General features: G+C 45.9%; 1 protein-coding gene across 1 annotated transcript in view; it reads right to left on the bottom strand.

Annotated features, from left to right (window-relative positions):
* The window catches only part of LOC140458201 (aldo-keto reductase family 1 member D1-like), a 33,758-nt gene that overhangs the window by 19,042 nt on the left and 2,109 nt on the right, over positions 1-12,607 (bottom strand). The window contains exons 2-4 of the mRNA XM_072552448.1: positions 9,231-9,398; positions 8,418-8,534; positions 5,773-5,850 (exon numbers count right to left, since the gene is read on the bottom strand). Of these exons, the coding sequence (XP_072408549.1) occupies positions 5,773-5,850; positions 8,418-8,534; positions 9,231-9,398 (363 nt within the window). The remainder of the gene's footprint in view (positions 1-5,772; positions 5,851-8,417; positions 8,535-9,230; positions 9,399-12,607) is intronic.

Raw genomic sequence — 12,607 nt, 5'->3', positions numbered from 1 at the left:
CTGAATAGGTAAGCTGAAACCTCACAAATGGGGCAAGAGCAAAAAAAACCTGGCCCCCTCAGAATTTCTAGCGAGGCTGTCAGAACTCTCCATCCACCTTGCCTTGAAGAAACCTCCAAGGCCTAGAAAGACACAGCTGATGATGCAGCTGTGATGCCGGTGCCACCTGAAGAAGAATTTCTTCCCAGATGTTTCGGGTGCAAGAGGTGGGCTATGGCATGGTACATGCCACCAGTATCTGAGGCAGGAGAAACTACAGGAGGATGGTCTATGTCCCAGGGCTTAGAGGGGGAGGGAGGTAGTAATTGGAGCAATGTCAGAAAAATAGCTCTCACAGAATATGAGTTCCATGATTGGGGTTGTTAACCTGGTCAAATTAGGGAGTCCTTGCCAACAGATACAAACAGGAGTGTCAGAGGTTCTGTTCATTCTAGGAGGTAACTCTGTGCTAGCTGGGTCAGTGTTTTGTTCTATGCACCAAGTAAATAAAGGGTGACTTCATGACGAGAAATCACTTGGAGTTATTCATTTTGCTTCTAAAGATAAGAGATAATATTTGTCAGGACACCCCTCAACATCTGTTTCCCCAGTATATGATTGCTTTCAGATGCAAGGGTTTCTTGTGGACACCAAATCAGCAGGTGAACTGTGGTTTATTGTTCTCCATTCTTTCAACACATTTTATCAGTCTAGGAACCTCACTTTTTGGCTACCTTCTTGAACAGGCTATTAGTATTTAAATAGGCCAGTAGCTATTTCTGCATGTTCTGCAAATGCTGCACCCATACATCCATTAGAGCCCTCAGGCTCTGAGTTACAATTGATCTGTAGCATAGTCACTCACATTCCCACTATTTACAACCTCAAGATGGCAATGGAGTAGCATGTGGACAGTTGCCTGGGGCTCATAAATTCTCATATGTTTCCTTTTTTCCCTCTTCATTTTATCTTATTTTCGTTGCAGTAGGTTAGTAGCCAAAATCGGTCCAGCTGCTACAGCTGGCTATGCATGGAATGATGGTTCATCCCACTGGCTGGAGGCAGCATTGGACACGGCTCCTCACGGTTATTGGAGGCAGTGGCGGCAGGGGCAAAGCTTCCTCCAGTGATCAGCAGTGGCAATGGCAGTCTTTTCAAGGCTGCGGTGTTGGCAGGGTGACGTCTTGGAGGAAGGCAGCCAGAGCGAGACGGCAACAGGTCGGGCCAGAGATTCCCAGATGCAGTTGGCTCAGAGTGGGGATTGCAGGCTACGGCTGCGGAAGCGACAGTGATGGTATGCACAGAGCCAAGACTCCTGGTGTCACTGAGGCACCAAAGGAGCTGGGGACTCCTGGCTGTGGAATGAGCATGGATTTAGCACAGGGCCTGGCATTGGCAATAGCGTGGTGAGGTGGATCCAGCGGCGAAGAGATGGTGCCTAAAAAGTGGCAACTCCTACATTAAAGGGCTAGCGCAGGCAGCGACAAGGTGGTAGGGGAGGGGTGGTGGCACAGGCAATGTTGATGAGTCAGCTCATCATTCAATGATAACTTTTATCCTTAAACATTTCAAACGGCGCTGGATTGTGGTGAATGGTGATACTTTTCACTGTATTTTGCTCTGTTATTCACTGCAGTGAATACAAGTGACAATAAATCTATCATTCATTATTTAGCTTTAACTCAACCCCAACGCGTCTTGTTGCTTAGGACCACCATCACAAACATACAATGTATAATATCGATATTTCCTAACAAGCTTGTTCAGAGATATTATTACACACCTCCGAACAGGTGAGACTTGAACTCAGGTCTCCTGGTCCGGAGGCAAGGATACATAGTATCAGGTGCAACATTTATTCCCACCAGCTACTCCGAGTGTTAGATTTTGCAACTGATTCCATATAATCATGAGGAATTGACCTCAATTTGGTTATTAGTTTGAATAAATACTGTATAATCACCAGACATATGCTTTACCAGGGAATTCCCATTCCCAGTGACCCGACAAAATCATCCTCTTCCTCAGATTTGTTTTCATCATCTTAAGGATCTCCCCTTTGACTTAGACAGTACATTGCATTGTATTTTAAAAGACAAACATGCATTCACCCTTTGTTATATATAGTCTGTCCATTATATTGACCGAGTGTTCAATATTGAGGCCATTTTGAAATCTGGCAAATGGTGAATTTCCTGACTGCTTCATTTAATCATTGAAGGCAGTGCGGTTTCTGACTGATAATTGTCAGAGATTGACCAATGATATGTTAAGAACATGAATAAAGTATGAATGTTTCCTGAATACATTTTCAAAAAAATTCACCAAAGGAGAACAGACAGATATGATAAAACCTACCCCACACATTACTGAGGAATGGAATTAATTATTCAGAGTTGTTCTGATTTGAAGTGGAACGCTGAAAAGTCTCTAGAAAGATTATGTTGTGAAACATATTGGATGTTTTAACTTTTTAAAAATGTATTCATTTTGAGGGATGGGGCATCGCTGGCTGGGCAAGCATTTATTGTCCATCCCTAGTTGCTCTTGAGAAGGTGGTGGTCAGCTGCCTTTTTGAACCACTGCAGTCCACCCTTAATGCCGTTAGGGAGGGACTTCCATGATTTTGACCCAGCGACAGTGAAGAAACAGCGATATATTTACAAGTCAGGACGGTGAGTGACTTGTGAAGGTGGTGGTGTTCCCATACATCTGCTGCCCTTGTCCTTCTAGATGGAAGTGGTTTTGGTTTGAAAGGTGCTGTCTGAGGATCTTTGGTGAATTTCTGCAGTGCATCTTGTAGATAGTACACACGGCTGGTACTGAACAACAGTGGTGGAGGGAGTGGATGCTTGTGGATGTAATGTCAATCAAGCAGACTGCTTTGTACTGGATGCTGTCAAGCTTCTTGAGTGTTATTGTGGCTGCACTGTGCCACTCCTGACTTGTGCCTTGTAGATGATGGACAGGCTTTGAGGAGTCAGGAGGTGAATTACTCCTACAGTATTCCTAGCTCCTGACTTGTTCTTGTAGCCACTGTGTTTATGTAGTGAGTCCAATTGAGTTTCTGGTCAATGATAACTCCAGGATGTTGGTCGTGGGGTTTCAGTGATAGTAACACCTTTGAATGCCAGAGGTGGTGGTTAGATTGTTTTTATTCATGATGGTCATAGCCCTGGCATTTGTGTGACCCGAATGTTAATTGCCACTTGTCAGCCCAAGCTTGGATATTGTCCAGATTTTGTTGCATTGACCATGGACTGTTTCAGTGTCTGAGGAGTTGCAAATGGTGATGAATGTAGCACAATCATTGGCAAACACCCCCACTTCTGACCTTATGATTGGGAGGGTGGTGTCGTTCATGAAGTAGCTGAAGATGGTTGGGCTGAGGACACTGCCCTGAGGAACTCCTGCAGAGAGGTCCTGGAGCTGAAAAGAATGACCTCCAACAACCACGACCATCTTTCTATGTGCCAGGTATGACCCCAACCACTGGAGAGTTTGCCCCCGATACCCACTAATTCCAGTTTTGCTAGGGCTTCTTGATGCCACACTCCTTGATGTCAAGGACTGTCATTCTCAGCTCCCCACTGGAATTCAGCCCTTTTGTCCATTTTTGGGCAAAGGCCCCGTGGTCCCATGCTGAGTGGCTCTGGCGGAAACCAAACTGGGCATCATTGAGCAGGTTATTGTTGAGTGGGTGCTGCTTGATAGCACAGTCCATCACTTTACTGATGATCCAGAGTAAATTGATGGGGCAGTAATTGGCTGGGTTGGATTTGTCCTGCTTTTTGTGTACAGGACATGCTTGGGCAATTACTGGAATAGCTTAGCCATGGGAGTGACAAGTTCTGGAGCACATGTCTTCAGGACTATTACTGGACTGTTACCAGGGCCCATTGTCTTTGCAGTATCCAGTGGCTCCAGCCGTTTCTTGATATCATGGAATGAATCGACTTGGCTGAAGATTTGTATCTATATTGCTGGTGACCACTAGAGGAGGCTGAGATGGATCATCCACTCGGTACTTCTGGCTGAAGATTGCTGCGAAAGCTTCAGCCTTATCCTTTGCACGGATGTGCCCGGCTCCTCCATCACTGAGGATGGGGATATTTGTGGAGCCTCCTCCTCCAGTGAGTTGTTTAATTATCCACCAGCATTCGTGATTGGAAATGGCACAACTGCAGAGGTTAGATGTGATCTGTTGGTTGTGGGATCACTTAGCTCTGTCTATCACTTGGTGCTTTTGCTGTTCAGCATGCAAGTACTCCTGCTTGGTGGCTTCACCAGGTTGACACCTCATCTTCAGGTATACCTGGTGCTGCTCCTGGCATGCTCTCCTGCACTCTCTATTGAACCTGGGTTAATCCCCTGATTTGATGGTAATGGTTGAGTGGGGGGGATATGCTGGGCCATGAGGTTACATATTGTGCTGGAGTACAATCCTGCTGCATTTGTTGGTCACAGAGCCTCATGGATGCCCAGTATTGAGTTGCTAGATCTGATCAAAGTCTTTCCCATTTAACCCAGTGATAGTGCCACACAGCACAATGGATATTATTCTCAATGTGCAGGTGGGACTTTGACTCCACAAGGACCGTGTGGTGGTCACTCTTACTGATACTGTCATAGACAGATGCGTCTACAGCCAGCAGATTGATAAGGGTGAGGTCAGGTATGTTTTTCCCTCGTGTTGTTTCCCTCACTATCTGCTGCAGACTCAATCCAACAGCTATGTCCCCAACCAGCTCAATCTGTAGCACTGCTGCTGAGCCACTCTTGCTGGTGAACATTGAAATCCCCCACCCAGAGGACATTCTGTGCCCTTGCCATCCTCAGTGCTTCCTCCAATTGTTGTTCAACATGGAGGAGGACTGATTCATCAGCCGAGGGAGGACGGTACGTGGTAATCAGCAGGAGGTTTCCTTGCTCATTGTCAACCTGAAGCGATAAGACTTCATGGGGTCTGGAGTCAATGTTGTGGACTCCTGGAGCAACTCCATCCTGACTATATACCTCTGATAGGTCTGTTCCCTCAGTGAGGCAGGACATTTCCAGGGGCTGTTATGGTAGCGTCTGGAACATTGCCTGTAAGGAATGATTCCGTGAATGAGACTACATCTGGCTGTTGCTTGACTAGTCGGTGTGACAGCTCTCCCAATTTTGGCACTAGCCCCCAGACATTAGTGAGGACAACTTTGGATGATCAACAGGGCTGTTCTGCCTTTGTCTTTTCCGATGCCAAGGTGGGTACCGGGTGATCCGTCCAGTTTCATTTCTTTGAGACTTTGTCACGATTGATACAACTGAATGGGTTGCTGGGCCATTTCAGAGAGCATTTGAGATTCAATCACTTTGCTGTGGGTCTGGAGTCACATATAGGCCAGACCAGATAAGGAAGGCAGATTTTCTTTCCTGAAGGGAATCATCACAATGATTAGTAGATTCTTATTTCCAGATTTTTTTATTGAATTCAAATTCTACCATCTGCTGTACGGGATTTGAACCCAGATCTCCAGAACTTCAGCTGAGTTTCAGGATTAGTAATCTAGCAATAATGCCACTAGGCCATTGCCTACTCGATGCTTAACGGAATTAAACCTGATACCAGTACAACAACAAGCTTTCATTTACTGCACTGAACCTTATTGGGCAAGACATGTAAAAGTTTGTCAATTAATTCACAATGCATTAACTAGACTGTGACTCTCTTGTTTGATGCTGACCAGTTTTTGAGTCCTCAGCAAGAAGCAGTGTGTATTATTTGGATGGTGTAAAGATAGGACAGCTTACCTCCCAGGTAGCACACAGGTCAGTTGGATGATACAAATACTTCCCATTTTCATCACGGGGATAAAACACATCTCCCGGCTGCAATGGGTAAGTGCAAAGAGTTAAAAGAAATTACAACAACAGCAATTTGCATTTATATAGCACCCCTAATGTAAACTCATCACACACTTTATGGGGATGTTGTAAAACTAAATATGACAGCAAGAAAGATGAAGAAGAAATTAAGATATAATTAAAATCTTGCTCAAAGAGATTTGCTTAAATAGGTGATTAGATCTCTGGGCAATACCAGAGAATGAACCATTGCAAGAGGAATCTACAGGAATCTGTGACAATCAGCTGAACCCAGAGATTGAGATCTGAAAAACAAAGCAGAATGATCAGGGCATTCAGTACATAACCTTAGGAGAGAGGGCTGAGGACCAATTCTTTCATAGGAATGATTCCTATGAACCTTAGGCACTTGTAGGGCATGTTAATGGACCAGGGACTTTTTAAACAGCAAGCTTGTCCCTGAGCATGTTCTGAGAGGTAGGATAATGGGAGGTGAATGTGAAGAGATGAGCAGCAGCCTGCAGATTTCATGTGGAGACAGGAGCAGCAGTCCTTGTCACATCGAGACAAGGAGATGACTTCTCTATTTTACACGTCAGCTTTTGAGACAGACCCAGATGTGACACTTCCCCATCAGACCCCGATGTGACAGTTCCCCATCAGACCCCAGTGTGACACTTCCCCATCAGACCCCGATGTGACAGTTCCCCATCTGACCCCGATGTGACAGTTCCCCATCTGACCCCGATGTGACAGTTCCCCATCAGACCCCGATGTGATACTTCCCCATCAGACCCCGATGTGACACTTCCCCATCAGACCCCGATGTGACACTTCCCCATCAGACCCCGATGTGACAGTTCCCCATCAGACCCCGATGTGACAGTTCCCCATCAGACCCCAATGTGACAGTTCCCCATCAGACCCCGATGTGACAGTTCCCCATCAGACCCCGATGTGACAGTTCCCCATCTGACCCCAGTGTGACAGTTCCCCATCTGACCCCAGTGTGACAGTTCCCCATCAGACCCCGATGTGACAGTTCCCCATCAGACCCCGATGTGACAGTTCCCCATCAGACCCCGATGTGACACTTCCCCATCAGACCCCGATGTGACACTTCCCCATCAGACCCCGATGTGACACTTCCCCATCAGACCCCGATGTGACACTTCCCCATCAGACCCCGATGTGATACTTCCCCATCAGACCCCGATGTGACACTTCCCCATCAGACCCCGATGTGACACTTCCCCATCAGACCCCAGTGTGACACTTCCCCATCAGACCCCAGTGTGACACTTCCCCATCAGACCCCAGTGTGACAGTTCCCCATCAGACCCCGATGTGACACTTCCCCATCAGACCCCGATGTGATACTTCCCCATCAGACCCCGATGTGACACTTCCCCATCAGACCCCGATGTGACAGTTCCCCATCAGACCCCGATGTGACAGTTCCCCATCAGACCCCGATGTGACACTTCCCCATCAGACCCCGATGTGACACTTCCCCATCAGACCCCGATGTGACAGTTCCCCATCAGACCCCGATGTGACACTTCCCCATTAGACCCCAATGTGACAGTTCCCCGATGTTATTGCAAATTAATGTGTCCCAGCTTTTTATTTATTGCCCTCCCAATGGATCCAGCCAATCAGGAACTGTGCGGCCTTCTCTGGCATACATCTTCGTTAGAACAATCCATGAGTGGGACAGGGACAGTTATAATATGATAAAATATTCCATACTGTGGAAAATGTGTGTAAGAGTTACTTCTGCAGAAGTCATGTACTCAGAAGTCATAAAGACTCTGTTGTGTCAGCAGAAGTAATTAGACTCAGCTATTAAGGGGGGTTGCACACTAACAACAGGCCACAGACAAATGTAAATGTGTTGCTAGAAAAGCACAGCAGGTCAGGCAGCATCCAAGGTGCAGGAGAATCGACGTTTCGGGCATGAGCCCTTCTTCAGGCTCATACCCGAAATGTTGATTCTCCTGTTCCTTGGATGCTGCCTGACCTGCTGCGCTTTTCTAGCAACACATTTTCAGCTCTGATCTCCAACAGCTGCAGTCCTCACTTTCTCCACAGACAGATGTAGTCAACCAATTAGATTAGTAGCTGCATAGAGCAATGCAACTGCCTACTTTTGTGTGACATTTGCTCTTGCAAGAACGTATGAATAAAGACTGCTTCAGAGTTTGACTCAGACTAAAATTATTTGGCAGTGAGCTTCGTTTCTCACAATACTTCAATTGTTATGGTACAAAACCCTGTGACTCAGCACTTAGATAGCAACAAGAATTTAGGGTGCATTCCTGTCCCTGATCACAACTGATGGATCCCTGTTGAATCTCTGGTGCAGGGATTATTGACTGCAGCCTCCAATAGTTGAAGTGCCTGCTGATGCTCAGTATCTAGACTGACCAGTAAAGAATGGAGATTTGGATGAGGTGGTGGAGGACAGCAAATGCCTGAGAAACTGTACAGCAATAAGAGACAGCATGGTCAAGGAGATGGCAAGACATTAGGGGCAGTTCAAGAAGAAAAGCAGTGAAAAAGCAGTACCATGGAGGGCATTGACTCACCTTAAATGCCAATGGAAGCTCAATAAGGTACAGGTCGATGTAATCAAACTTCAACAGTTTGAGGGATTTCTCCAGGCTGGATCGTACCAGTTGAGGTGGGTGAAAGGTGTTCCACAGCTGAAAGTGTAAAGTCAAACTGAAGCAGCTGATAATCTGTTTTTGAAGACTTCACAACCTTCTCTATTACTGTAATTACATTCACAGTTCCAACTGTCGATTGCAAACAGCATGGATACCAGTGCAGTGAGCTGTGAGTTTGTGTGAATGCATGTGTGTTTGTGTGTGCATGTACAAATACATACTACCTGTATGATTTGGAGATGTTGGTGTTGGACTGGGGTGTACAAAGTTACAAATCACACAACACCAGGAAGCACTAGCTTTCAGAGCGACGCTCCTTCATCAGCTGGTTGTGGTGTCAGGTGTCCTCCACAACCACCTAAAGCTAGTGCTTCCAATTAAACCGGTTGGACTATAAACTGGTGTTGTGTGATTTGTAACTTACTACCTGTATGTGTGAGATTTTTCTGTTATATTAACAGCATGTGTGTATATGGCTTTGTGTGTTTACATGTGGATGTATACGGGTCTGTGCATGTGCAAAATAATGTGCGATTGCAGGTGAGTGCCGGAGGCCAATTGAGATTAAGATCAAACTCTCTGCGATCACGCGGAGTTGAAGAGCTGAGTAATGGTCAATATCTGGAGGCAAATATCAAAATGCAGGATGTGTGTGAAACCAAAACAAACCGGTGGTCAGCCGCCCCAAGTAAAGATGTGGACAGAGAGAGGGAGAGGGAGAAGATGAATTACCTTGCCACAGTAATAGAGGTCCTCACGTGTCACTGTACCGTCAGCGATCTTTTCGTGAAAGGCTCTTCCGATTTCATCTTCGTTCCGGTAAACCAAGGCTCCATCAAAGTGTCGGTATCCTACATCAATCGCGATTTTTACCGCTTCATAACACGCATCTTTGGCAGTCTGTGACAGAAAAAAAAGCAAAGTGACAATGCTCAGAGCACAACTTAATAAGCTGTTTTAACATACAAAGCTCAGTATATTATCACATTTTCAGTCAGCTTAATAGCCCAAACCTTCCGGGAACAGCATTGCTGTCAGATTACTGCTATCACACCTACCTCCACTCACTTCATTACCACTGGGCAGAGACCCATCTGAGTGCAGAGAAACGAGAGCCAACGTTTCATATCAGTCACCCTTCTCCAGAACGGGAAACTGGACCTGAAAATTTAGCTCTGCTTTCTTTCCACAGATGCTGAGGTTTTTTCAGCAATTTTGTTTCTGATTTCCAGCATCCACAGTTCTTTTCGGGTTTGCTTTGCATTTATGAACGTTTCGTCGAAACTCTAGATTCGAGAAGCCAGCCGAGATTCGATTGAAGGAAAACTGACTAGGTTTCAATTCAGATATGAACATTATAATACTGATTAAATCACAAACTAGCAAATGTGTCTAACTGCACAAATTCAGTTTTCTGCTGGATTTTTTCCACGATCAGGCCAATTACAGAGTCTAACGAGCTAAAAACAATAACTGCAGATGCTGAAAACCAAATACTGGATTAGTGGTGCTGGAAGAGCACAGCAGTTCAGGCAGCATCCAACGAGCAGCGAAATCGACGTTTCGGGCAAAAGCCCTTCATCAGGAATAAAGGCAGTGAGCCTGAAGCGTAGAGAGATAAGCTAGAGGAGGGTGGGGGTGGGGAGAGAGTAGCATAGAGTACAATGGGTGAGTGGGGGAGGGGATGAAGGTGATAGGTCAGGGAGGAGAGGGTGGAGTGGATAGGTGGAAAAGGAGATAGGCAGGTAGGACAAGTCCGGACAAGTCATGGGGACAGTTACTGAGCTGAAAGCTTGGAACTAGGGTGAGGTGGGGGGAGGGGAAATGAGGAAACTGTTGAAGTCCACATTGATGCCCTGGGGTTGAAGTGTTCCGAGGCGGAAGATGAACGCCTCATCTTCCATCGTGAGAGGAACTGACTGGGGTTTTTGTGGCAGCAGACGGGATTTAAGGATGGTGTGTTGCCTTCCTGGTGCCAGGGTTAAAGACATCACAGTCAGAGTGCAGGAAATCCTCAAGGACGAAGGTGAAGAGCCAGAGGTGGTGGTACATGTCGGCACAAATGATGTAGGGAAGAAGAGGAGGAACATACTACAGCGGGACTTCGGAGAACTAGGAAGAAGGCTGAAAAGCAGGACGTCCAAGGTGGTTATCTCCGGTTTGCTTCCAGTTCCTCGGGCTAGTGTGGCCAGAAACCGGGAGATAATGGACTTGAACGTGTGGCTGGGGAACTGGTGCAGGAAGCAAGGATTTAAATTCTTGGATCACTGGGGTATGTTTTGTGGTAAGCATAAATTCTAAAAGAGAGATGGTTTGCACCTTAATAGGTTAGGGACCAGCATTCTGGCAGGCAGGTTTGCAATTGCAACACAGCTACGTTTAAACGAAGTAGCGGGGGGGAGGGGACAAACTGGATGTTTAAGAAGGAAATTGAAGGGAAAGTTAGAACAAGGGAAGTCAAGCAAGACAACTGTATCAATGAGGCAGAAAACTCAGAAAGGGATCATGCTGTAAGGTTGAGTGAATTAGGGGTTGATGGGAAGGGTGAGGGCAGTAACAAATTAAAAATACTATACATGAATGCACGAAGCATTAGAAATAAGATGGATGAGCTTGAGGCTCTTTTGGAAATTGGCAGCTATGATATTGTGGGGATAACTGAGACGTGGCTTCAAGTGGACAGGGCCTGGGAAATGAATATTCAAAGCTACATGTGCTATCGTAAGGACAGACTGACGGGCAGAGGGGGTGGGGTGGCCATGTTGGTAAGGGATGATATTCAGTCCCTTGCATGGGGGGGACCTAGAATCAGGGGATGTAGAGTCAGTGTGGATAGAACTGAGAAATACTAAGGGTAAAAAGACCCTCTTGGGAGTTATCTATAGGCCCCCAAACAGTAGTCTGGATGTCGGATGTAAGTTGAATCAGGAGCTGAAATTGGCCTGTTGCAAAGATGTTACTACAGTTGTTATGGGGGATTTTAACTTGCAGGTAGACTGGGAGAATCAGGATGGTATTGGACCTCAAGTAAGAGACTTTGTGGAGTGCCTCCGAGATGGATTCTTAGAACAGCTGGTGCTGGAGCCGACCAGGGAGAAGGCAATTCTGGATCTGGTATTGTGCAACGAACCAGAATTGGTCAGGGACCTTGAGGTGAAGGAGCCATTGGGAAGTAGTGACCATAATACAACAAGCTTCAATCTGCAATTTGAGAGGGAGAGGGTACAGTCGGAAGTGACAGTACTTCTGTTGAATAAAGGAAACTATGGAGCTATGAGGGAGGAGCTGGTCAAAGTTCAATGGTGCAATACCTTAGCAGGGATGACTGTGGAGGAACAATGGCGGATATTTCTGTGTATAATGCAGAAGTTGCGGATCAGTTCATTCCAAAAAGGAAGAAAGATCCTAGGAGGAGGCATGGGTGACCGTGGCTGACGAGGGAAGTTAAGAAACATATAAAGTTAAAAGAGAAAAAGTATAATAGTAAAGATAAGTGGGAAAACTGAGGACTGGGAAGCTTTTAAAGAGCAACAGAGGATTACTAAGAAGGAAATACGCAGAGAAAAAAATGAGGTACGAAGGTAAACTGGCCAATAATATAAAGGAGGATAGTAAAAGCTTTTTTAGGTATGTACAAGGCAAAAAAATGGTTAGGACTAAAATTGGGCCCTTGAAGACAGAAACAGGGGAATATATTACAGGGAACAAAGAAATGGCAGAAGAATTAAATGGGTACTTCAGATCTGTGTTCACTGGGGAAGACACAAGCAATCTCCCTGAGGTAACAGTGGCTGAAGGACCTGAACTTAAGGGAATTTATATTTGCCAGGATTTGGTGTTGGAGAGACTGTTAGGTCTGAAGGTTGATAAGTCCCCAGAGCCTGATGGTCTACATCCCAGGGTACTGAAGGAGGTGGCTCGGGAAATCGTGGATGCGTTGGTGACTATTTTCCAGAGTTTGATAGATTCGGGATCAGTTCCTGCGGATTGGAGGGCGGCTAATGTTATACCACGTTTTAAGAAAGGTGAGAGAGAGAAAGCAGGAAATTATAGACCAGTTAGTCTGACCTCAGTGGTGGGAAAGATGCTGGAGTCTATTATAAAGGATG

The sequence above is a fragment of the Chiloscyllium punctatum genome, chromosome 32 (assembly GCF_047496795.1).
Source record: "Chiloscyllium punctatum isolate Juve2018m chromosome 32, sChiPun1.3, whole genome shotgun sequence".
Lineage (NCBI taxonomy): Eukaryota > Metazoa > Chordata > Chondrichthyes > Orectolobiformes > Hemiscylliidae > Chiloscyllium > Chiloscyllium punctatum.
Note: the sequence above shows the minus strand (reverse complement) of the source record. Positions and strands in the feature narration are given on the sequence as shown.